General features: G+C 45.0%; 2 protein-coding genes across 4 annotated transcripts in view; one reads left to right on the top strand and one right to left on the bottom strand.

The window, feature by feature from the left end:
* The window catches only part of ACOT12 (acyl-CoA thioesterase 12), a 42248-nt gene extending 40520 nt beyond the window's left edge, over positions 1-1728 (top strand). Inside the window, exon 15 of the mRNA XM_045022400.1 lies at positions 486-1728. Within this exon, the coding sequence (XP_044878335.1) occupies positions 486-635 (150 nt within the window). The 3' untranslated portion in view covers positions 636-1728. The remainder of the gene's footprint in view (positions 1-485) is intronic.
* A 3189-nt stretch (positions 1729-4917) lies between these two features.
* Positions 4918-18480, bottom strand: ZCCHC9 (zinc finger CCHC-type containing 9). 3 transcript variants are annotated; one of them, XM_045022027.1, is made up of 7 exons: positions 18383-18480; positions 17598-17648; positions 15146-15537; positions 14136-14286; positions 13821-13913; positions 11684-11752; positions 4918-6306 (listed from the first exon to the last, which is right to left on the bottom strand). In XM_045022027.1, exons 3-7 carry the CDS (start codon positions 15509-15511, stop codon positions 6188-6190), a joined length of 798 nt encoding a protein of 265 aa, XP_044877962.1. In that variant the 5' UTR covers positions 15512-15537; positions 17598-17648; positions 18383-18480; the 3' UTR covers positions 4918-6187. The 3 variants fall into 3 exon arrangements, with proteins under 3 accessions (XP_044877962.1, XP_044877963.1, XP_044877964.1); XM_045022028.1 differs by lacking the exon at positions 17598-17648 and having other exon boundaries at positions 18383-18443; XM_045022029.1 differs by lacking the exons at positions 17598-17648; positions 18383-18480 and adding an exon at positions 18028-18121.
* Between the last annotated feature and the right edge of the window lie 7731 nt (positions 18481-26211).

Raw genomic sequence — 26211 nt, 5'->3', positions numbered from 1 at the left:
TTTATTCCCAAATTTGCTTAAACACTTGAATTCCTGTGGATATTAAGATGTTAAATTATAAGCATTACACTGACTTTGAGAGTAAGGAACATCTGTGTTCACTTTGAAGGGAAGGTTACTATATAAGAACATATACTTATGAAAATGTTTGGGTACCCTAACTGGTCTAAGGTGCCTTTCTTCAGCCAACATTTGTGTTAGTAAAACAAAGGTATTTAACGAGTTAGAGATGATGGAACAAATTCTGCTCTCTGCTACGCTGCTGTATACATTTAGCACATGGTTGAGCAGTTAGCTGATGTGGGGCCATTAAGATCACTAACATACTTTTTAAAAGGTGATGATTTTCCAGTTAATATTGCCTTCACAATGCTTTTATTTTTTGTATTAAAATCCTCTCAGGGACTGATACTGATAGAGATTCTGAGAAAATGACCTTCACGTTCCCCAAGTTTTGAGTTTTTCATTTTTAATTTGTTACCCAGGTGTCTTACTTTAACCAAGTTACCTCTGGTGTTCTGCCTTACCTTGCTGCAAATCTCACTGGCTCATCAAAATCCATTGAGGACACCGCTTCTGCATGCATCACGTTCTTGGAGATGGACAGTAGCAAGATTTACAGTATTTTGTTTTAAGTAAAGTATCAGGGGAGCTCTAAAGATTATCAAAAAATTTTAAGTGCTGCATGCAAACATGAGGATTCTCAATATCTATATCATCTACTACAGTAGTTCTCAACCAGGAATCTGGGGCCGCCAGCAAATTTTAGTGGAGGGCCGCCAAGCAGGGGCCAACATTAAACTCACTGGGGCCCAGGGAAGAAAGCCAAAGCCCCACCATACAGGGCTGACGAGTGGGGCCCCGCCATCCGAGGCTGAAGCCAAAGCCCGAGCAACTCAACTTTGCAGGGCCCCAGGCAACTGCCCTGCTTGCTACCACCTAACACCGGCCCTGGCTTTTATGTGCAGAAAACCAGTTGTGGCACAGGTGGGCTGTGGAGTTTTTATAGCACGTTGCGGGGGCCGGGGCTCAGAAAGAAAAAGGTTGAGAACCCCTGATCTACCAGACTGAAATATTTACTTTAAGCCACACACCTCATTTCAGCCCTGATCCTGAGAGAATCTGAGCACTCACAACTCCCACTGATTTAGGAATTTTTTAAAAATATGAATCAATTTTAAATATAATGGAGGCAAGTTCTTATTTATAGTGCTCACTTGAATTTGGTGGAGTTGCCCAGGCATAAATGAGGACATAATTTCTATTACAAACACCATTTTGGAAGGGCCTTTGGGGAAAGGAATAACTCAGTGGTTTGAGCATTAGCCTGCTAAACTCAGGGTTGTGAGTTCAATCTTTGAGGGGGCCATTTGGGGAACTGGGGTAAAAATCTGGGGATTGGTCCTGCTTTGAGCAGGGGGTTGGACTAGATGACCTCCTGTGGCCCCTTTCAACCCCATGACTCTATGACACTTCTAACTCAGTTCTAAAAATCTGCTCTGGTCTATAGCAATAGTAATGAAGCTTACATCCTTTGTAAAGTGCTGTGAGGTCTACGGATGAAAAGTGCCAGGGAAGCACTGGGTATTAATATTATGATAGCTTTGAAAAAATATAGAGCAATAAATAATAAACTATTTTGGCCATGTTAAATTATAGACTTAAAGGAATGATGGTTTCAGAGGCTTTTTGTTCTAAACTGCTTTGAGATTAAATAAATGGAATACTGCTGGCAGTTAGTCCTTAGTCTGAATTAATACCTTTGGATGGATTTAAAGAATAAAAGTTCAGGAATTATGTTGGTGCACCTCAGGATTGCATTAGAGCCGAGGTGGGCAAACTACAGCCTATGGGCCACATCCAGCCCGTAGGATCCTCCTGCCTGGCCCCTGAGCTCCTGGCACGGGAGACTAGCCCCTGGCCCCTCCCCCGCTGTTCCCCCTTCTCCGCAGCCTCAGATCACTGCGCCGCCCGCACAATGCTCTGGGCGGTGGGGCTGTGAGCTCCTGGGGCAAAGCCCGGCCTGACCTGGTGCTCTGTGCTGCATGATGGCATGGCTGGCTCCAGCCGGGTGGCACAGCTGCCTGTCCTGGTGCTCTGGGCAGCACGGCTGTAGCGCCACCAGCGCTCTAGGCACCACGGTAAGGGGGCGGGGGGGGGGAGTTGGATAGACAGCAGGGGAGTTCAGAGTGGTGGTGGTCAGAGGGTGTGGATGGGGGTCAGGGTGGTCAGAGGGCAGGGAACAGGGTGGTTGAATGGGGGTAGGGGTCCTGGGGGGGGCAGTCAGGAAGGGGGGGGTTGGATGGGTCAGCAGCGGGCAGTCAGGGCCAGGGGTTCTGGGGGTTGTCAGGGGACAGGGAATGGGGGTGGGGTAGGGGGTTCCGGATAAGCCATCAGAGAACCAGGGTTGTTGGATGGGGCAGGAATCCCCCAGGGGCCATCAGGGGGCAAGAAGCAGGGTGGGGTCGGATAGGGGGTGGGGCTGGGCCACGCCTGGCTGTTTGGGGAGGCACAGCCTCCACTAACCAGCCCGCCATACAATTTCAGAAACCTGATGCAGCCCTCAGGCCAATAAGTTTGCCCGCCCCCTGCATTAGAGGCTGATGCTTTGGTGCATTCAGACCTTCTGAGTCGTTAATACCCTATCCAGCACCCACTGAAGTCAATGGAAAGACTTCCATTGATTTCAACTAGAGCTAGATCAAGCCCTCAGAAAACAGGGGATAGTTACTGGTAGTGTTACGGTACCTCTGTCCCCAGCTCCTCTGTTGCAGGTAGCAGAGATGGGAGGGCAGGGGGAATACAAGGGAGCTGGTTACTGCTCCCTGATCTTCATCCCAGCTTTATGCCCTGAGCAGTTTAGAGCAGCCATGGGGCTGTCTCATATGGGCTGGCTGGCTGGCTGGTCTCCTAAGGAGCTGTCCAGCAGCTTGGGACAGCCAGAACACACAGTACTTGAGCCACCCCCCACCCCCCCCCTATGTTGACAGCTGTAGGAGAATCTGGCATAGGTGCCAGCTACATCAGCTCTGGGCCTGATGGGATCTTCTCCCTGCTGGGAAAATCCCCATCTTCAGACATGCAACCAGTTTCCACCCCATTTTGCACTATGGAACAGGAGCTAGGATCTGGTCTCCTAATACTAATTCAGATTGCTTTAGTCAAGTAGACTCCTTTAGGCCTCTTTATAGCCACTCCACCGACATATGAGAGTCACATTTTCCAAAGTCACCTAGGCCCAGCTCCTCAAAAGTATTTATGCACCTAACTAACTAGCCTTGAGAATATGGGCCCTAGTGACTTTTGAAAAATCAAACTGAGAAGCCCTCAGAAATGTTACCCTTAGGCTCATCATCAGTCATTTGGGTGGTTTTATCCCTCCCCCTCTCCCCCCCCCATCATACACACACAGCTGTTACAGTAATTTGCACCCCCTTGCAGAGTGACAGAGGATGTAAGGAGTCTACCTGAGTGCAAGACACTATAGCACCTAGCTGTGGCTAGTTGTCTATAAATAACCTGTGGGTAGCAAAAACATGGTTGGGAAATCACACAGAACTGGGAGAAAACTTGCAGGGAAAAGGAAGGGACCAACCCCTTGCCTCCCCAAAAAAATCCCAGGTGAACCACAATAAGAACTTCTTTAATACCAAAATTTGGCTCTAAGCGTTGAGTCGAAGCAGTGTCCCAGGAACCCTTTGCACTGACTATACAAAAGCCAAAAAGGCTCAGCAACTTACAGCTCCCAGTCCAGTATAGGTACCCTGAATCTCAGGCAGAGAACCTGCAAAATCTAGTGTTTCTAGGGGTTCTTTAGTTCTTGCATAGATGTTTCCCATTGATAGTGCCAGATTGCTCCATAACTGCCTCAGCATTTAGTGACTTCACACACCAGTCACTACTGCCATAAGCAGGTGTAACTCTACAGACCATGAGGAATTGTTTCAACTTGCACCAGAAGTGAAATAGATCTGTAAACATCCAGTAGTGCTTCCTGTAGGTTAGGGTTACACTATCCACTTTCTTACGTTAAACAGCCACACTGGAGTGCTCCCAGCACACTGAAGCACTGATTGAAAACTAACATTGGTTACTTCTTCTAATTTTGCATTTGCCTAGTGTATAATATAGTTAACGTGCTCAATTACTAGTGAGGAGGGGAAGGGAGAGAGAATGTAGTTTTGTGCTACCGCCACGTTACACCAGAGGTGCTTCTACAAAGTGTTTGCATGGCCCCACTCTGGTGAATTCTCCCAGCACAGCTCCCTGTAAGGTGCCAACTCAGCTCTATGATGCCCATCACTAGATATCACTGGAGAAGGAATGGGCCTGGAGGGACATGTTGGGAATGTGAGTAGATATAGCCAGAGCAGTGCTGTGCCAGGTCCCTTCCCCACTCCTGGGGACTATGGCAACAGGGGGCACAAATCTGGGCAATCCTCAGGCTGTTTCAGCTGCTCCTTGCATAGGGGATGCATAGAGTTCTGCTATACACCATCTACTTCCAGTTCATTTGTAATGCTCTCTCACAGTTGCCACTCCAGCATCAGTACTGTAAACCAAATACCAATATACCTGCTGAAATCTCGGTCAAAGCTGTTTTTACCTTTAAAAGATTCAACCTAGTATTTATTCTGTGCTTTCCCTCCCTGCTGTTTCTATAGTTAACTGCTATAAGGTATCAGACAGTCAGGTGGTTACTGGTATTTACTTCCATTTTGGGTTTGTTTGGTTTTCTTTGGCTTTTGTAAACCATATTTATGTACTTTATGGAGGCTGATGAGCCAGATGTATAAGCATTTATTTCCTAAAGTCCAGATAGGCATAGTCCAAAGATGCATTAAAAGGAAAGCTATTCTGTGGAAGAATAAGACAAGGACCAGGGAAATCATTAGGAAAAATGCAACTACCATGATAGAAAATTCAAACTTAATATTTTTTATAAAAAATAAGTCGATTTTAAGAAAATGTATAAATAAGGAAGCATTTAAACAATAAGTTCGTGTATTCTGATTTACCACAAGAAACCGTACATTCCAAGGCAGCAACAAGCCATGACTTGGCCCAAAAGAGTTTGCTATGCCATGCCACTTTCAAAGCACATGAAGATCACCTTAAGAAGGGTCATAACACATTCATAAAAGGACAAGTTAAAATAGGAAGTTAAATGAACATCTTGATCACTACATAATTATCCTTTAAAGATTAACTATGACAAAGCTACTTTAAAAGTTTAGTACAGTGTCTCATAATTAGAGTTCTGACTTGAAGACTGTGATGAGACAGGGATCCTTGAGCACCCTTTAAGGCACACTTAAGCACCTTCTTAAGGTGCACAGAAGTACTTTGTCTGTAAATGCTTTAGCAATTCAGATTTAACACTGAATGCATCAAATCGGTCTTGGCACCGATAGTACACCCTGAAAAGCCAAATTTCCCATTCAGCTACATTTTGTGGCTCTGGACCCACCATTGTGTAAAGCATTAATAAATCTGGGGTGGCTTCTAGAAGTTTTGCAGTAGAGTATAACTGACTATCCAGGTGTTATTGGGGACAGTAAGTGAAGCCGCATAATTGAGGTTTCGTATGTGTTTGCCTTTTTTTTTTTCTTTTTTTTTCGCTGAAGGAATTTGTTCATAAACAATACTTCCTTTTAAGGAGGCTGTGCTGAACACATCTATACCTGTAGGGGTGAGAATGGCTGGTACACGGAGTACTGCAGCCCAGATCCCTGATCTAAGAGTGGGAGAATCGTGTGATTCCACCCTGAGAGAGTTGAAAGCATGAAGTCTGAGATTTAATGAGCACATTTAGAGAGACTGGAGAGGGTCCAGTGGTGCAGTTAGCCCTGAACTATGACAGCTATGTACTAGCATTTAAAAAAAAAATTTGTTTGCTCTATTACTTCTCTCCTCAGCACACCTTCATTTAAGCATTGTTTAGGTTTTTAAGTGATCACCATTTAAGATTGGCAGGGGAGGGGGTTTGTAGACACAAGAAGTCATGCAGCAATTGCAATCCAGCTAGTTTACTGAAGCCAGAATCAATGCAAGTAGGTATCAGTGGAGTTATGCCCACTATGCTAGGGCTGAATTTGGTCTGAGGAACCCAGCTTTATCTTGCAGTTGTATAAGTCAATGACCACTCAAAAGACAAATGATGTTTAATGTAGTCTGAGAGCAGTTATCAAAAATTAACAACTTTTGGTACTTTTACTTTTGGTTTTTGTAGTTTAGGGCTCTCTAGAATTTCTTCGTAATCTGCACTCATTCCATAGGACCATCGACCAACTGTTACTGCTTGATCTGTGGAGCAAGAGAGGCAAAAAAGGTTATGTAAATCTCTATTTGTTATAGCCAAGATTTTCACTTTGACTGGTTGTGTGGCTAAACCACTGGGCCACATTCTCTCAATCAGGATGTCTTGCATTTTAATTCTAGCTCTGACAAACTCTCTCCATGACCTTAGGCAAGTTGTTTAACCTTTATTCTGCAAACTCAGCTCTCTCTCAAAGCATCATTAGAGTTCAGTAAATACTGTAACTTTAAAAAAAAACCCAAAACATGGAACACACTATATAAAGGTATATTTTCTCAGCAGGGGAATCACCAAGATTTTCAAATTAGGCCCTCTCCTATCATCACCAAAGTGGGTTAACTGTAATACTTTGTTTCCCCTCCAACACCTTCCACAAAGGCCTCATTGTAATTAACCAACATTAAGCAAGCCTTGGCACTCCTAGAGGGTAGGTAAATACCATCCCAATTGTATAGATTGGAATATTAAGGCAGAAATAATCTGCCAATGGTCATGCAAGAAGTTTGTGGCACAGCTGATCTCTTGACTCTCTTTAATTATGAGAACATCTTTCCACACTTTACTCCATTCAATACCAGTTAACATACCCCTCCTAAAAACTTAGCACACTGGCATGCTATATTTCTCTTCTGTACAGCAGTTCAATTTTTGGAGGCCAGCTAGTCAGAATATGCTGAAAATATTACATGGACCAGTTAGTTATCAGTACCCTATACTAATTTCAATGCATATGTGGCAGTTCCACAGTCTAAAACAAGTAACAAACAGCTTGGCATACCCTAACTGCATCTGAATAAGAGTCACTAGGGGGAATGGTGTGTGTTTTAGTAACTGACTGTAACCCTGAGTTTTGGGAGTATCAGTTATCTTAATTTATCCCACTCACAAAGAGTACTTTGCATGATGCAAACTGATTACAAAATTTTCTCTTTTCATTCTTATCCACAGCATATCATTATAGATTCAGGGAATTCTAACAGCTTTGTAAGCAGCAGTGCTTGTTTTTAAATATCAGTGTTAGCTCTAACAGGTCTCCTGTGAAATTACACAGCATCTAACTGTCAATCTTCATTATGGATGTGTTTTCCAACTATGGAGAATTCCAGTTCAGCTTCATATATATAATTTAGTCTCCTGAGAGAGAGATCCATATTTTTCTAGATTGGGATATGCAGTGTACTTCTCCATTCAAAATGGCATTTGTCAGTTGCCGTTATGTATCTCACAGAAGCTATATATTTCAAAGAGTAGGCATCTGATCACTAAATCTTTGACTCTCATATTTGTCATATCTCCTGCAGTATAGGAATTGCATGGAGTAAGCACACTGTTTAGTGTTGCTCTCCTGCCTTCTGACATACATGAATACCAATACTGCTAAATGAAAACCAAATTCATTAACTAAAGGTTGCCACTGATACAGTAATAGTCTTTCATTCACAAGGGTTCACAGAGCACCACTGTTTATTCACTACAAAATTCCTTCTCTCCTACTGAAACTGCTCCAATTTCCACTTGTGTGCCAGCCTGACAGAAAGTTTGTGTTCTTTCATGGTATATAAAAAATGGTTACTTAAATGAAGTAACCCAAGACTATTGCCCGTATGAGTCCATGTTGTAGGGGATACGACCACTTTGGTCAGAATAACTGAACAGTACCCAGCCATCAGGGCCGCATATGTACCCTTCCTACATCCTCAGGACTCCCTCCTGAAGAGTCATAGTGCAGAACAACTACATAAAAGAAGAACTTGCCACTGAGGCACTGGACAGCAGGAGTCTGACATCAGGGCTCCAGAGCCAGAGCCCATCAACCCACAAGCATCTGATATCAGTATGGGCAATGTAGTGGCGCTCACTGTCAAGGCATCAACACCAGCAGTGTCAAAGACTGTCCAGACACCAATACCATGACACCCTGATAGGCATGGTATCTAGGAGACTCCCGTATTCCATTGGGCCATAGGACACACTCACAACCCCCTCTAAAATGGTCTGGGCTAGAACAGTAACTAGGAATCTCATCCTCCTGCATCATCACTGAGTAGGCTTGTTGGTGACTGACCCAATGCCACTACAAGAGGAGCACTACTTGAAGTGGGTAGACTTGGCTTTGGCCACCTTAAATAAGGTCCACAAGAGTGTGGGAATTGCTCAGCCTTGAAACTAAATATCTATTGGGACTAAAAATCCTAACACTATCTGACCATCCCACAAACAAATCAAAGAAAAAACAATGACCTGAAATGTATCAAGGAGTTCCTCTATTCACTACTTATGGTGATCAAAAGGAACAGCATAGCAATCACAACTGCAATCTAACAGACCCTGATGTGGGGTAGAGAAGCACACAAGGGCATGGACATGGGGTATAGACAGTCCCAATATACACAGCTATTCAGAAGTTTCGAACTGCACTCCTAAGTCATGTGTATCTCTCACAGTGGGGTTCCAGGCAGGCAAGCTTTCAGTAGCACTCACTAGATTCTGTTTGCCCTAGAAGATCTCACACTTAGGCCTTGTTTACACTACAAAGTTTTCTCGGTAAAAGTTATGCCGCTTTAATTAAAGTGCGCTACTTAAAACCATTGTTGCATGTCCACACTAGCTCCTTGTGTCGGCAGAGTGCATCCACACTAGCAGCTCTTGCATCGACACAGAGAGCAGTGCACTGTGGTAGTATCCCACTGTGCAACTGGCAGCAGGGTGCTTTAGGAAGGGTTTGCAATGCCTCATGGGCAGGTACAGCATCACATGATGCAGATTTCTTAATCCCACCATTCCAGGAGCATCTTAGTAGATTGTTAGCTGCTTTTTCAACTGAAGTGTGTGGGGGGAAGGAGAGGAGAGTGGTGTGTCTGGAGCACGGGAGAAAGCAGGCTACTGACCTATCCGAGGCAGCGTGTGTGTGTGGGGGGGCACGACACCCTCCCCACATCAGCCCTCAGCTCTGCTCAGCACAGCAGTCTCTCCCGAAGCAGTCCGCTCTGCTTGCCTGCCTGCCCATGGTTCTGTGATTTCCCCCCCAAGTTCTCCCACAGCCTCCTCAGCTGCCGGGAGCAGCACCCTGAGCCTGCTGAAGAATGTCAAAGCAGCACAGCAGTCCCGCCCTGAACACACACCCCTCCCTGCAGCAGCAGTCTGCCTAGAGCAGGGCAGAACAGGAGCATTCCACCTTAATGATTTGCTCTTTGTTCCCCAAAGGGAGCAGCAGGCTCAGCTGTCCAATACTTCCCCGAGCTTTGAAAGAGGAGAGACGCATGCCTGCAGGGCAGCAGAGGTCAAAACAGTGAGCAGAGCGGTCACAGAAGGCATTGTGGGATACTGGTGGAAGCCAGTTCTGTAGTCAAAACAAACAGCAGTCTACATTGATGCTTTGTCACTTTAACTTTGCCACAAAAGGCTTTATTCCTCTCATTGAGGTGGTTTTGTTTTGCCACCAAAAGTAGCTTTGTACTGTGTACACCTCCCCTATTTGGTTGGCAAAAGGCAGCTTTTACGGACAAAACTTTATACTGTAGACAAGGCCTTACCTGTACCTCCATATCCTGTTTACTTCTGTGTAATTCTTTTTTGTGAAAGCTAGGACTGCCTCAACCCATTCCAGGTTGGGCCATTCTTTAATTGAGAACTGGGCAGTTTCAATGTTTTAGTTTTCAGTGGGTTGGAATCAGATTCTTGAAAAATTAACTCCACTCAACGGAGGTCTGCTATGTGACATGGGTTTGGTTTGAGCCTTGGAATCAAACATTTCAGATCTCCCCAACATAAAAGAAACATCTCTTTTGTTCTACATTACCAGAAGTGGCTTTTGTTTAAACTACATCTAACAAAAATCTGTACTGCCTGCTAACCTTTGGAAAAATTTAAAGAACAAATTACCACAAGTACCACTAGTGCCCCTTCTACACTACAAATCTTTGACAATCATACACCAGTTAAAAAACCACAACAAATCCTATTTGGCAAAAATATGCTTCAACAACTAGAACACTTCAGCCATTCATGTACACCTGATGCCAGCATAGAGGTACTCCCTGCATACTGAGAATAACTGACATAACATTTATATGCTCAAGAGAGATCTATTTAGTAGTGATGGATGAAGAATGTGTGAGATCCTGGAGAAGGAAACTGGATTTGATGATTGAAATCTGACAGCATCTTAGAGCCAATGGCACTAGAGGCTTTTGGAGGGGGAAGTGGAAATAATGGATGTGTGCAACTCAAAATTACTGAGTCACTATAACAACATACAATCCCTCTCCTGTGATTTCACCTTCCTGTAGTCTCTATTACAGATATTCAGAAAACAAAGCAGTAGCCTAACAGCTATTAGAAATTAGGAATACCTGGACTCCATTCTCTGCATGATCATTAAACCATATCTCCCAGATGCAGACAATTTTATAATAAAGAAACACTGGTCGGTAAGGGGGGAAAGAAAAGTAAATGAAAATAAAACCTAATGATGAATTTTCAGAGTTACCGGTAGACAATGTAAGGATATTTTTCACCTCATTTTTTCCAGATATTTGAACAAACACTAACTTTGGCAGAATTTGGAGGGCTTAGAAGGGCCAACCAACAACCTTTAGCACAGAACTAAAACAGTTAGCCAGAGACTGGTAAAGTGTCTTCCCCCGACCACTACCAGCAGCAATCGAGGAGCAACACCACAGCAAGCTGTCCATTCCTCCAACCGCAGCTACTGGATTTATACCAGGCTGTGGCCCCTAGATCCTGCTCAGGGGCCCCATCTTTCATATCAGCCTGAACTATAAGCCTCTCCCTTAGAGGAGCCAGAGAAATCTCCTCTTTTCTTCCTACTGAGAAGTCTATAGGACCCACTATTCTCCCTTCATCAGACCCTCTCTTTCCTGCCTGCTGTAGGGCAGGGAGGATCCCTAGTCTCCATTTTTGGGTTTATCCTCCTCCTCAAAATAGCTCCAGTACCCAACTGCCACTCAAAGCTTTCCCACTCTGAAACTGACTTTTTCAGTTTCACTGCTACCCACAGGAAAACGATCATTTTGTCAGTTTCACCCGGCAGCCCCTGGAGAAAGTAGAGGCATTGGTGCACTTTGTCTCAGGAAGACAGCATTCTATTGGTTCACATTCATTTTATATTTGGAACACTATTTTCATGTGTGTTAAGGGCTAGAACCATTTGTAATAAAAGCTGTCAATTTCTGCAGTTTTCTTTAACCACCTACACTCCCCATTCCTCCCAAACAGTTTCATATTTGCTACTAGGTGAGTGTATTTTTCAAGCCCTCTTTATAGGTCTCATTATTACAACAGAATAATTTGTGGTTATATTTTAAAACTTTGACATGCAAGCTATATTCCCTTGGAACTCACCTAAGTTCTGGTTTTCTGGACAATTTTTTTTAAAGTGTTCCACTGATCCACAAAGCCTGCAGCAGCCTCCTATTAAGAAAGCAACATCCAAAGGTATTTCTTAACAACTGGAAATATTTGCTTTAGCATTATGCATATTTTAATCACTTGTCAACATGTTATAAAAACTGATATTCACTTGAAACAAGAAAATTTAGAAATTAAACAAATTATAGATCTATATCTATAAATAAAATATCTTTCCAAAGGTATAGAATAAATAAAGATAAAAATTCCCTCTAGAGACTAACTCAGAGGCCTTTCATAGACTAAAATTCAAGCTAACTTGAGAGCACGTGTTCCAGTGTATAGGAGACCTACTTTGTGAGCATGGACTAGTAATTTGACCTCTGGGCCTCAGTTTCCCCTCTATAAAATAATTATACTTACTCTCCTTTGTAAAGCACTCATATCTATGGATGCTGAATGATACATACAAATCCAGTATTAATGTTACTGCAAAGAGTCATTTGAATTATATTCTCCTAGAACGGTGGTCCCCAACCTTTTTGGCTGGCGGGCGCCAGCCGAAGGACCACAGCGGCGGTGGAGCACCCACCAAAATTCGGGAGCGACGCCTCTCGATGACGTCCCTTGTCGACGGCAAGCGGCGTCAGCGAGAGGAGTCACCACCGAAATTCCGGGGCGACGCCTCTCGATGACGTCACTTGTCAGCGACAAGCATTGTCATCGAGAGGCGTCCCCGCCAAAATGCCGCTGAAATTCGGCGGCATTTCGGCAGATGCTCTCCCGGGGGCCAGGACGCGGGTGCATTAAGATGGGCACCGCGTTGAGGACCACTGTCCTAGAAATATTGAGGGGTAGCTATTTGAAATTCTCACATTGTTTTCTCAGGAACAAATTCTGTTCCAATATACCAGCATGCACCAACTACTTCTGAAGTTGCATGTGGATGTCTGAGGACTAAAGGGGCAACATATACTTGCGATCTAGTCAATTCAAAAAAGGTTAAAAGCAATTTTAAATACATCTGACTGAGTCCTCTTACTAACCTGAGATTTTACAGTCACATTTATATTTTTGCCAAGTTACTGTGTGAAAGATCCACAAACTAGTTAAAAATGAAAGTTAAAAATATAAAAAGGGATTATCAAATTTAAAAAAAGACTATTTTAATCTCTTTCTTTCATTAAACAACTTCAGACAGGAGTGTGATTTAAGTTGAGGTTGTCCCTTTTCTAGAATAAAGGCTTCACTAAGAGCATGCTGCAATGCCGAGGCACTGCATGTTTCAGATCTACATGTGATGTCAAAGGCCAAATTAATTACAATCCAAACGCACAAGTTAAAGGTGGTGTCTGCATTTACTTTGATTTCCTTATTCTTTTGCAGCATCATCACATACACCTCTACCTCGATATAACACTGTCCTCGGGAGCCAAAAAATCCTACTGCATTGTAAGTGAAACCGCGTTATATCAAACTTGATTTGAGCCGCTGGAGCGTGCAACCCCCTCCTCCCCCCCCCCCGGAGCGCTGCTTTACCGCGTTATATCCGAATTCATGTTATATCAGGTGGCGTTATATCGGGGTAGAGGTGTATTTAAAGCATAGAATTTTAGTGCAGTAATAACTTTTGCTTGGCTAACAGCCATGGAATACCTGAAGAGACCTATGTATCCAACATATAATGGGAGGACACAACAGCTCATTTAGCTTTTAAAATGTCTCTCTAGTCAAGAGAGCCTATACACTTCCTCCCCACAGGTTTAGAGTGTCCCCCTTTCTCCAGGTGTATATTTCAATGCATTGTGTGCATAAATACAAAGGGTCTTTTCCCTTGTAGAATCATTGAGAACACCCCCTTTTTCAATTTCAAATTAAATTTAGCTCCCATGCTCTTCTACTCACCCTGCTGACACTGTTACTTGAGGCAATCACTAGCTAATGAAGATATGCACTAGACACTCTTCAGTTGCCACATACTTTTTCTACACAAAGTACATAGTCCACCTCTTACAAGGAGCTCTGTTCACCACGCTCTCTCGTACCTGGCAGCTGCCACCTTGTTCTGTGCTACATTTAACCATCATTATAAGAAGACAAATGTTTGGTTTACAGCAATAATTATACTCACCTTCAGCATACAGGCCTTTAGGATTATCTGGACATGACCTTGACAGATGCCCCATCTCGCCACAAATAAAACATTTTGCATACGGAAATTCCCCTGTAAGATTCCAATTGTTCTTCTATTAAGATGCATGTTAAACCTTCACACCAAAGTTACAGATAATATCACAGTGTTGCAGTAACGTGGAACCACTTTAACAGGTAATGTATGTCCTCAAAACTGTTAAACTTTCCGACTAAAAATGAAACTCTCTCAGTGATCAGAAAACCCTTACAAAGCTCTTCCTTTAGGAGAGAAAAGTAGATGTTAAAAACATACCAAGAGCTGGATCTACTTTTGCTCTACACTTGGTGATTTCATGCTCTGTAGATCCACATCGATAGCAGATTCCAGTACCCATATCCTGACTTTCAAGGGCAGCTGGGCAGTCAGCAATTCCATGGCCAGGCTTCCTACAGTGGAAACATACCTTCGAAAATAAAATGTGGATTACTAAACTGACTATGGAAACTCATTACATGTTTTGCTGTGTATTTTTACAGCCAGGAATATTTTAAAAGGATACACTTACTGCTAATACCACACAATCAGCATTTACCTCCAACAGAATTTTATTTTCTTTAAACTACTTTTCATATTAAAATTAAAGTTACCTGAAATCTCGGTGTCATAGACACATACTTAGGGTAAGAGAACACCTGCAAGGTTTAGTTTTAGACTTTGGAATTAAGATACGTTTTGGTCCTTACGTTTTTAAAATAAGGTCACATCAATGCCCAATAAGACACACAATGATCTCAAGGTCTAAGATTCAATAACTGGCACTAAAAGCAAGACCACAAAATTCCAGTCTAATAAGCACTTTATGAATCTTAGACAGTCAGCCTAAAGGGGAAAATTCCTAGAATATACTGGGGTTAAATCCAATTTGCCTAGCAAACCACAAAATAGTTGTCACAGACCCGCACCCACAACCAATGAGATGATCAAGCTCCAATATTATAGGCATTGTTCTCCCATCTATAAGATTGTACAAAGGTGTATGTAGGAATTTCATATTGGGCATTCACTGATCAACAGCTGATAATTACAGAAGGAGTGCATCCTCCTTCAAAAAGTAAGTTTGGTACATTTTGTAGATTCCAAACAGGCGAGCCACTTAACATTAGTTATACTGAAATTCTGCAGGCTTTAAGACTTTTCTACAAATGTTTGCAATTTGTTGAAAAAAAGAGTGATCTTTACCTATATTACTTTAAGCTTAATCATAGAACACACTTCTGAACAAAAACTTGACGAGAAAGGGCAGAACAGGACAGAGATCTTACCATGGTGTTTTTCTTCATCTCTTGTCTCTTCAATCTTCTTCCCTCCCGACGCTTGTCTTTCTTCAAGGCTGTTGCTACTTCTTCCCTCACCTCATGGCTGTCTGCTGCTCTCACCTTTCCATTATGTATAACCTGTGAGCTCTGTTTTAAGTATTCCATGAATCCATTAACATCTTCATTCAAATAGTCCTTTTTCTTTTTATTCTTCTTCTTCACTTGATCATTCTTTAAAGAAAGTGTATTTGAAAAATTTTGCTGTTTATTCCTCACTGTTCCGCTGGTGGATCCATTTTTCATATCTTCCCATGGTGTAGCGTCCAGAGGCTTTTTGCTATGAGTGGTACTTGTACGGGCCCACCTGGTCATGATTTCTTCTGGAATATTTTACAAGCCTTTAAAGCAAATACTGAAGGTCACACTTGTTCTTTTGGGCAGGGTACATGACTTTTTATCAGTTTGCACACAATTTAGCATGATAGGACTAAATTTAAATTTAAGGTAGAGGACTCTGAGACCTACTACTTTGCAAAACATTATTAATAAATAAAACTATGTAAAATCACCTCATAAGGCACCAACCAAAGAAAAACAAAACTCTACATTTGTACCACAGCTTGAGAAGTCTCTTTGCTCAAGCATTGGGGACCACCAGGTTACTGCCCTGGTAGGTGGGTGGGTGGGTGAAGCTAAACTATCACATTTTTGTATAATCTATACTTTTGTTTCTGCCAACTTTGGGCCAGATCACATGCTTAAAAATTGGATGGACCTAGCTACGTTGCTCACAGCTGTGATAAATGTTGCACCTTTAGTGACACAATTAGGTCGGCCTAACCGCTGGTGTAAATATGGCTGGGCCAACAGCACGGTTCTTCTGTGCACCTAGCTCTCACCCGTGGAAGAGGTGGATTAACTACAGCAACAGGAGAACCCCTCCCATTAACACGGGAGGTGTCTAAGCTACTGCGGCATGGCCCCAGGGCTGTGGCTGTGCTGCTGCAGTATAGCCCTGGCCTACAGTACCAGGTTTACAAGAGTGCTGGTCCCACACTCAGAAGGGGCCTCAGCACCTGGACCGTGGTCCCACTCCCGACTCCACCCACGCTTCACAGCACTGGCCCCGCTCAGCCTCTCCTCCCCATGGCCCCACTTGCTGCTCACTCCTCTCCACCCCTCCCACCCGGTGCAAGTGGTGGGAAAACACCAAGCAGGGGTAGTGCTCACAAAAGATTAATCTGGTCCTTCTGGCTTAAGGCACTAGTGTAGGGCTCCCATCAGACCCTTCCCCAGGTACCAGGCAGTGCTGCCTTCCTCAGCCTGGGTACAGAACTCCAGACATAAGGCGGCTCACCAGGGGGCAGTGGTGTGGCACTGCTAATCTGGCCCCCAGGGAGCAGCATGAGGTGCTGGAGCCACTCTCATGGTCGGGGCGAGGGTGTGTGGAAGCGACCTCAGCAGCAAGATTATCAGCGCCCCCACCCCGCAACTTGGGCATTAGCCAGTTCTACCCCCTGCGCTGCAGGGATTCAGAGCCCAGCAGGCCTGAGGTAGTCATGGAGCCCAGCATTTAGGGCCTGATCCCAGTCCAGGTTTCAGCAGCCGATCTCAGCGCAGCCCTGGATGCCCCTGGGGGGGAGCGGAAGGAGCAAGGCAAGCCACAGCCACCATGGGCCCAGCACCTCACCAACACATAGCCTCAGTATGGAGTGGCCTCTTGTGACTTCGCAGCTGTGCAGAGGGATTTGACCACACAGAACAGGAGAGTCCAGGATTGGGTGACCATATTTTCCAAAGGGAAAATGGAACACTGTGTGGGGCTTGCCCAAGCCCCACCAAAGCCTTTGCTGTTGGCCTGAGCCTCCCTCCCTGCGTGGTGGGCAGGCAGGGCTCAGGCAAACAGTGAAGCACATACTAGACAGGGTGTCAGAACCAGGCCTCCAGTGCAGTAGATACACATAGGCAGGGAGGGAGAGAGTGACAGGGTCCAACCACACTGGAAAGACTTCCCAATATTCTGCTCTGCACTTCCCGTCACTCACCAGAAGCAGAGCTGTGCTGGTCGTGGGTGGGGCTGGGGACTGTTTTAACCTAGATGGAGCAATTCAAGGGGTCTGCAGTCACCAGTCTCCACCCTGCAGGGGTGCCAAGCTCATCAGCACCTGGCAGTGCACCCCAAGCTTGGTGCTCCTGGCAGAGGGATCCAGTCAGAGGGTTTGACATTGCCTATTTGGACAAGGGGGATAAGGCATATTGGCTAGCATGGCTGTGAGCCACCTTGGGCAGCTGTAATGGGGAGTGGCGGAAGCACCAGCCCCATTGGCCCCTCTTGTTCCTGTCCCTCGGCTTCATGTGGTGCAGGCCACTGTTTAGGACTCAGCTCTGTCTGTGAATATTTTGAATGATTAAAGCGGAGAGAGAGCGATCCAGCATGTAAAAGGAAATGTTTACTAACCTCCGCAGATAGCGCTATTGAGAGTTACACACTAAACGGATTACTGAAAACCTTTTGGAAAAAACAGGACATTTTTTCACTAACAACATTAAAACAACACTTGCAGTTACTCTTTGTGTTCAAATACAAGTTACCCTCTATGCATGTGTACACACATACCCATCCTGAGATTCTCTTGGAGGAGGTTTTACCCCCTTCTCCATATCTGCTGGGGGTGGGAGGGGCCAAAACCTTATTGTTAGGGACCTACCAAATTCACATGCCATTTGGTCAATTTCATGGTCACAGGATTTAAAAAACAGTAAATGTCATGATTTCAGCTATTTAAATCTGAAATTTCACGTTATAATTGTAGGGGTCCTAACTCGAAAAGGAATTGTGGTGGGGTTGCAAGATTATTGGGGTGTGTGCGTGGTACTGTGTCCCTTACCTGGAGGTGCAGAGGGGCTCGGCCCAGCTCCGCGCGGGAAGGTGGGGGGAGGGGGAGGCGCAGAGGGGCTCGGCCCAGCTCCGCGCGGGAGGGGGGGAGTGGGAGGTGCAGAGGGGCTCGGCCCAGCTCCGCGCGGGAGGGGGAGGGGAGGGGGAGGCGCAGAGGGGCTCGGCCCAGCTCCGCGCGGGAGGGTGGGGGGAGGGGGAGGCGCAGAGGGGCTCGGCCCAGCTCCGCGCGGGAGGGTGAGGGGAGGGGGAGGCGCAGAGGGGCTCGGCCCAGCTCCGCGCGGGAGGGGGAGGGGGAGGCGCAGAGGGGCTCGGCCCAGCTCCGCGCGAGGCGGGGGTAACACACTCACCTCACTGTCTACAGCCGGGCTCCAGCTTCCGGCCCTGGCTATCAGGGGGCGGGGCCTGAGGGGGAGGAGGCAGAACAGGGCGAGGGGCGGGGCCAGGAGAGGAGCAGGGGGCGTGGCCAAAGTTCCGGCGCTCGCTGCCGCAGGTCCCTGTAGACTGGCCTTACGGCTGCAGCCCCCGCGGAACGCGCTCCGGCCGGCGGGACAAAACAGCCCCCGGGCACAGCCCCCTGCTGCGGCGCGAGCCGGCGAGTTCCCCGGGCGCGTTCGGAGCCCCTGGCGTGCTCCAGCCGGGAAGCCAGGCAGCGCCCCGCGTTTTCATTCCCCTCCTCTCTCTGTAACCTGACGGGGACATGGGTGGCAAGTTTGTAGAAATGTTGGTGGTGCCCAGAACCCGACCCCCAACTCCGCCCTCCCAAACTCCACCCCCACCTGCCTAAGGCTCTGGGAGGGGGCTCGGCGGGGGAGGTCTGGGGTGCAGATCCTGGGCTGGGGATTGAGGTGCAGGAGAGGTGCAGGGTGCAGGCTTTGGGATGGAGTTTGGTTGCTGGGTGCAGGCTCTGGGCTGGGGCAGGGAGTGGGTGTGCAGGAGGGGGTGAAGGGTGCAGGCTTTGGGATGGAGTTTGGGGTTGGGAAGGGGTGTGTGGGAAGGGGGAGGGCATGCACCTTTTGGGGAGGGAGTTTGGGGATAGGAGGGAGTACAGGAGTGAGGGCTGGGGGGCTGAGGATGAGGGATACATGATGCAGGAGGGGGCTCAGGGCTGGGGCAGAGGATTAGGGTGCAGGGGGATGAGGGGTTCATGTTGCTCGGTGGGGCTCTGGGCTGGGGCAGAGGATTAAGGTGCGAGGGGATTAGGGTTCTGGCTGGGGCTGAGGATTAGGGTGCGGGGGGATGAGGGCTCTGGCTGGGGATGAGGGGTTTGGGGCATTGGGGAGGCTCAGGGCGAGGGCGGAAGGGCAGGGTAAGGGCAGCCTGCCTTGCCATTAGTGGAGGGCAGGCGCTAGGACCCTGCAGCAGCAGACAGCGGTTCTGCCAGGAGCCGATCTCCGGCAGCACAGAGCAGGCAGGGGAGAGGCGCGGCTGCTTTCTGTCAGGCAGGGATGCGGTGGGGCGGGGGGGGAGACCCGCGGGGGCCGGGGCCCAATCCAGGCAGGGCCGGGGGAGAGACCCAGCTCCAAATATTGCTGGAGCAGGGCACCTGGCCCTGAATATTCCTGGATCCCGGACACGGCACACATATATAACCTGCCACCTATGAACGGGGACTGTTGGTAGAACAAAGCTCCGCGAGCAGCGGTGTGAGTATAGTACATGCCACCTATCCCTTAGCAAACACAGCTCCGGCATGGCGGGGCGGCTGGCAGGATTTCTGGCTTCCTTAGAAGATTTTTTATAAACATTGTAGTGTCTCCATGCAGCTGTGCCGCCTGGGTTAGTGCTCATGCCATATGCTACCCCGGGAAGCCTATAAAATATACTGTGGGCACAGGGCAATGAATAAATCATATGAATCAAAATTTTAAATTCCTACCTACACCCCATTGTAAAAAGCCTCCACCAAATACTGGGGGAGAGATGCCCGCATATGCTACTCGCTGCAGTAGCCCTGGTACCTAAATGCTAAGTGAAGACACTCAGATACCATGTCATGCAGATAAATACTGTGATGGGTGTGGTATAAGAACTAGAATAGCATAGATGTGAAGTTCCTACCACAGTAGCATGACCATGAAAAACAATCTAGTTGTGTCACTAGCTGACAAATATTCCCTCCTGTTCTTTTTTCTATTTGGAGTTGCTCAACTGCACCAAATCTCAAGAGGAAGGCACACACAGGAAAGTTCTCCCAAAGTTTCCCATATTTCCATGATTTTCCGCACTTAAGACTTCTTATTTCAAAAATATTACTTGCCTAGAGGGAATTGTGCTTTTTGCTTTGCTTATTTTGTTTATTTATTACCATGCCAATGTATATTCTTATTTAAAATATTCCACACACAACAGTGTGAAGTAGTTTTTGATGAAATATTCAGGATATTTCCTTGTATAATGGCAAACTACAAAAATCATCCAATTGTCACAACATATTCATGAATACTTAGAAAGCTTGTGCTTCTTAAAAATTCCACAAAACAGCTTATGTTTGTTCTGTGTGTCTCAACTTGTTTCAATTTCATCTTTACTTCTTATCAGATGAGAGTATTGCACCCTGTAAGTTTTCTGTTTTACCGAACAGTTTGTATTATGCTATTGAAGCAAATGTACCAGTAGAGGGAGTATGAACCTATAGTTCTCCTTTGAAAGTAGAGTGAACTGCTGGAACAGACTTGGGCTTTTTACAATTTTACATGAAAGATTATATTTGACTGGGTATATTTTCCCATTGACTCTTCCTTAGAAGTGCTTCTTTATAATAGCGCTTACTGCAGGAGATTCCCAGAGAAGCTAGTCCTAGAAAAGGAACAAGAGGAATACCTCTGCATAAAAGTAATGTATATGACAGAAGGAAAAAGGCCATTTTGTAATGGTCAGAACCTGGTGGAAATGACCCCCAGCTTATTCCTTATAGTATTAATACCTAGAGAGTGGCTGGTGCTTCTGATCCTGCTTGTTCCAGTTCCTCTAACATAATACAGAGAGGCGATACTGGGTCAGACCAATGGTCCATCTAGCCCAGTATCCTGCCTTCTCACAATGGCTAGTGCCAGATGCTTCAGAGAGAATGAATAGAACAGGGAAATTTTCAAGTGATCCATTCCCTGTCATTCAGTCTCAGCTTCTGACAGTCATCTAGGTATCATGTAGTCTGACCCTGGTGGAAATAGGCAGCTCATTTTCTGCAGCGGCAGTAGCAGGAGAATATTTTCCACAGTTGCTAACACAAGTTGAAGGCCATTGGTTGTAGCAATGGAGAAAGTCATAGTTCAGATACTCACCAGCTGGGGAGAATCTTTTAAGCAGATCTAGTCACAATAGAGATGGCCATGGAGTTTTCCAGACAGTAGGTGCCATGTAATTGGCCACTAGTTGGTCCTGTACTGTGGCCAATGAGATTTTTTTAAAGTTGTTTTTATATATCGTTGTGGGCCAAACTTCCAGTCACTGTGGTGCACAGTGGAGTTCAAAAAAAGCCATCTGATAGCTCCCTTTTGAAGGAAATTTTGCATCGTGAGGACTGTGCACCACAACTATACCAGTGGCGGTTGGGGGGCTTATGTTACTTCAAAAGGGGGAATAATTATGCTGGCAAAAGTAGTTGTTGTTGTCAGGAGCAGACAAAATTAAATGTCAACCAGGCTGTATCCTTTCCCCTCCCCCCGCACCCCCCCCAAAGAAAAAAGCATTTTGCCACAACAACTTTCTAATATAGACCAGGTATTAGTAACTGGGGTGTAAGGTCTCCTTTCAAAACTGCATGCAGTTACCTTCAGTGCTTGCATAAAATTCACAACTACATGCACAAGTGGCCAGTTAGATGGTTAGGAGGTTAAATGATTACATAATGGTTGGGGTGCTATGATCGCTGCCTATTAGTCCAAGCAGTATCTTTTCACTGTTTCCTTGTTGACTGTCTGTTTGCTGATTCCACTTGTCACTCATATTTAGATTGTAAACATTGCAGGAACCATGTTTTTGTTTTGTGTTTATACAATGCTTAGCACAGTGAGGGTGTGACCCACGACTGGGAGCTCTAGGTACTATGTAATACAAATAAATAATAATGAAATAATAATAATTAGTAATTAAATATATAATTATCCATTTGTGTGCATGGTTACAGTAACTGCATGTGCAAATCTGGAGAGTGCTTAACGTTACACACATGAGTAATCTACAGAACTGCAGAGTGGGAGCCTTAGGCTGCATTTGTATATAGATCTTGGACTTCCCTTACTGAGAATTTGGCCCATGAAGGAGACCAGCAAATAATTTTTTTAAGTGGGGTCTGCGCATTATTATTACTTCTTTCAGTACTTCTTAAAAGACCTGCATGTTTTTTATTTTTTCCAAAGGTTTTTTTTTTTTACTTGTTTTTTACTTTAGTACTATCACAGATGTCTAGTTTTGCCCTGGTTTTGCTGGAGAAGTTCTTGGCAGTGAAGATAGTCTCAGGAGATTAATACTGTGAGTTCTCAGATCTTTACTGGGAGTGGGCCATTGAATCTTTAACAAAGACATTCCTTCTCCCGAGTACTAATTAAACATTAGTGGCATAGTGTCTAACCTTTTCAGTCTAATGGCCAAACACTATTTCCAAAAGCTCAAGGGACCACAACAGGGCCGCCCAGGGGGGCAAGTGGGGCAATTTGCCCCAGGCCCCGGGCCCCTGCGAGCCACTCTGGGTTTTGGGCAGCACTTCGGTGGCGGGCCCTTCACTCGCTCCGGGTCTTTGGCGGTGGGTCCTTCAGTGCAGTGGAAGAGTGAGTGAAGGACCCGCCGCAGAAGTGCTGCCGAAGCCTCAGAGCGCCGCCTGGTGAGTACAAGGGCCGCAAGCGGGGGGGGGGGGGGAAGCCACGATCAGCAGCACTTAGGCTGCTCTACCACCGCCGCTTCATTCTTCGGCGGCAATTTGGCAGGGACCCGCCGCTGAATTACCGCTGAAGACGCGGCCCTGCCCCAGGCCCCCTGAATCCTCTGGGCAGCCCTGGGCCACAATCAATATTGTTTTGTTCCCTTTTCACTGCTCAAGCAGTGCAATTTTAGCAGAAGTCACTTGCAAATCCCCCATTTTAGATTTCCTGATGTGAGAAAATTTTCAGTTGGCACAGAGTTGGCATAGCCACCTCCTGTACTTCCTCCAAGCAGCTTGTGGCACAGAGAGCATGTTGGAGGTGGAGAGCTATCCTCAGGTGTTGTATGGTCTCTAGCAGACTGTTGCTAGCTACCGTGCAAGTTAAACCAGCCCCTAGACCAGCTGCTTGGACCTGGGCTGGTGCAGAAGATCGTGGAGCCATAACTGTCTGTTGGTTCTCAACTTCTTCTTTTCCACTCTGGGCTGCCTCAGGTGGCTGTCCGGAGAAGGGGTGTTGTCCTTTGCTAGCAGCTCCCCTAACTGCAGGCAGTGAGGCAGAGCCAGCCAAGTTCCCATCTTGTTGTCCCTGGGGCTCCCACACACCAACAGGTAAGACAATCATGAGTAACCAGTTCTACTCTCATCTTCCTCCTCTGTGATGCAGCAGTCAGTCAGTAGGGGAGCTGCTGAGCAGCTGGAGCAGGGAAGGGTCAGCAGCTTTTAGGGTTATTTATCTACATGGGACCGTTTTAGAATAAGTGCCTTTTTTTGGTTTAGCTAAAGCTCCTTCCAAAGCAACATAACCCAAACTGAAAAAGGCACTCTCATACTAGAATAAAAGAGGGTCAACACAGGAAGCTATATTGGTATAACTATATCAGCTTAGCTTATACTGGTGGTTTTCCCATGTAGACAAGCTCTTAGAGTGCTCCCAGATCATACCAGAGCTGTTTCTGGGACTCCAGGGGAAGCAGTGGGAGTGCCTAGTTCCTCCCCCATAGCAACAGCCTGATTCAAATACTACAGCAGAAAAATTACAGGGTGCAGCTCTAAGAACAAATTTTCAAGACATAATCAAATACACATTTTCTCCTTTATGTGGTCACCCTTAAGGCAACAATTTAGAGCTTCAAGAGCAACAGGTTTATACAGGTAGTGACAAAATCAGAACGGCTAAGGCATAAAATGAGTTACAACTAGCAAGGGACAAAAACGGCAATAAAAAGTGGTTCTAGAAATATATTAGAAGTATGTGTATATATATAGATGACAAAGGAAAGCGTAGGTCCATTACTTAAGAGAGAAGGAAAGCAAATAACAGATAACACAGGAGGCTGAAGTGTTGAATGCCTTTTTTGCTTCTCTCTTCACTACAAAGGTTAATTATGACAAGATACTTAACACAATTAATATTAACAACCAGGGAAAAGAACTCATTCCAGAATAGGGAAAGAACAGGTTAAAGTATATTCAGATAAGTTAAATGTATTCAAATTGATAGGACCTGTTGAAAGTCACCCCAGAGTACTTAAGTGATTATTCAAGAACTGATGGAGGACAGGTGACACCCCAGAGGACTGGAGAAGGCCAAATATAATACCTATCTTTCAAAAGGGAGAAAGGAAGACCCCAGGGTCTTCAATCAGGGTGGATAAAAATTGATGATTTAAATACATAGATTTTTTTTCATTTAAATTAAATGTAGGTTTATTTTTTAAAATACACCTATTTAAAAGTAATTTTGAAATTGCCAACCCATGTTGCCAACCTAAACTTATCGTCTATTAAAATTATTTAAATTAAATACAAAAAAATGTTAAGCAGCACATATTTGTGTGTTTTAAGCAAAATCAAACACTGACCTGGCTGAGCACCTGGGACCATAGTTTGTTGAAATGCTAAACAAGCTTTTGACAGCAGTAGCCTTTTCTAAAGGTGCAGAGAGAATATTTCCTTCATTTCAGTTTATTCAACTAGTTCAGTTCAATGACTAATTAAACCAATTGGGAGTAGAAAAAGCAGAAAAGCTTGTTTTCCTTTTCCAATCTATGAATAAAAAGTAGGTGTGAGAGGATAAGATTTACTCGTTCTAAAATCTTGAAGGACACAGTGACCAGAAACAATTAGTTGAATTAACTAGCTATAAATCACTTAGTTTTAAATGTTAAAAACATTTTGATAAACTTTTTTTTATGTATCCAGCACATTTAAAGTAGTTTTATTTAATACAAAAAAAATGATTTTTATGCATTTTTGATTGAATTTGAATTTCCATTGCAATAGAGGTTGACACAAATCACAAGTAAAAATTAATAATAATCTAGTAAGAAATCCATCATTCCACATTTTCTTATATCATAAAAATTGTAAAAAATAAGAATATGCATGAATATAAATTAAACCATATAACTGGTTTAACAAATGTGCATAGATATAGTGATCTTCCTCATTAGCGAAAAGAAATACCAAATTTGATTTAAAAGCTATATTTGGTTGCAAATCAACATGTGTTAATTGTTAGCAACCAATGAGAATCAACCTCGTTTAGGAAAATAACTAAAAAGTGCAAATGCAAAATGCAATTAATATTGATGATTTAAATAAAAGTTTCCTGCTTGATTAAAATTCATGATTTAAATTGCTTTGATTTAAATCAATGCACCCTGATAATCCAGGAAGATACTGGAGCAAATTATTAAACAATATATTTGCAAGCATGTAGAGGATAACAGGATAAGTAATAGCTCACATGGATTTGTCAAAAACAAATATGTCAAAGCAATCTAATTTCCCTCTTTGACAGAGTAACTAGCCGATTGGATGGGGGGAAGCAGTAGATATGATATATCTTGACTTTAATAAGGTTTTTGATACAGTTCCACATAACATTCTCATGCGAAAATTAGTGAAAAATGATCTAGATCAGGGGTTCTCAAACTGTGAGTAGGGACCTCAAAGTGGGTTGCAACCCTGTTTAAATGGGGTTGCTAAGGCTGGTGTTAGACTTGCTGGGGCCCATGGCCGAAGCTGAAGCCTGAGCCCCACACTACGTGGGACCAAGCCCAACCGCACAGGCCTGAAGTCGAAGACTGAGGGCTTCAGCCCTGGGCAGGGGGGCTAAGGTTACATGTGCCCGACCCAGAGCAGAAGCACTTGGACAGCTTTGGTCCCCCTACCTGGAGCAGCAGGGCCTGGGTGGACTCGGGCTTCGCTCCCCGCTCCTGGGGTCGTGTAGTAATTTTTGTTGTCAATGAAGTTTGAGAACCGCTGACTAGATGAAATTACATAGGGTGGGTGCACGACCAATTGAAAAACTGC

The sequence above is a fragment of the Mauremys mutica genome, chromosome 6 (genome assembly GCF_020497125.1).
Source record: "Mauremys mutica isolate MM-2020 ecotype Southern chromosome 6, ASM2049712v1, whole genome shotgun sequence".
In the NCBI taxonomy this organism is placed as follows: Eukaryota; Metazoa; Chordata; order Testudines; family Geoemydidae; genus Mauremys; species Mauremys mutica.
The sequence above is the reverse complement of the archived record's forward strand: the minus strand, read 5'-3'. Positions and strand labels throughout refer to the sequence as shown.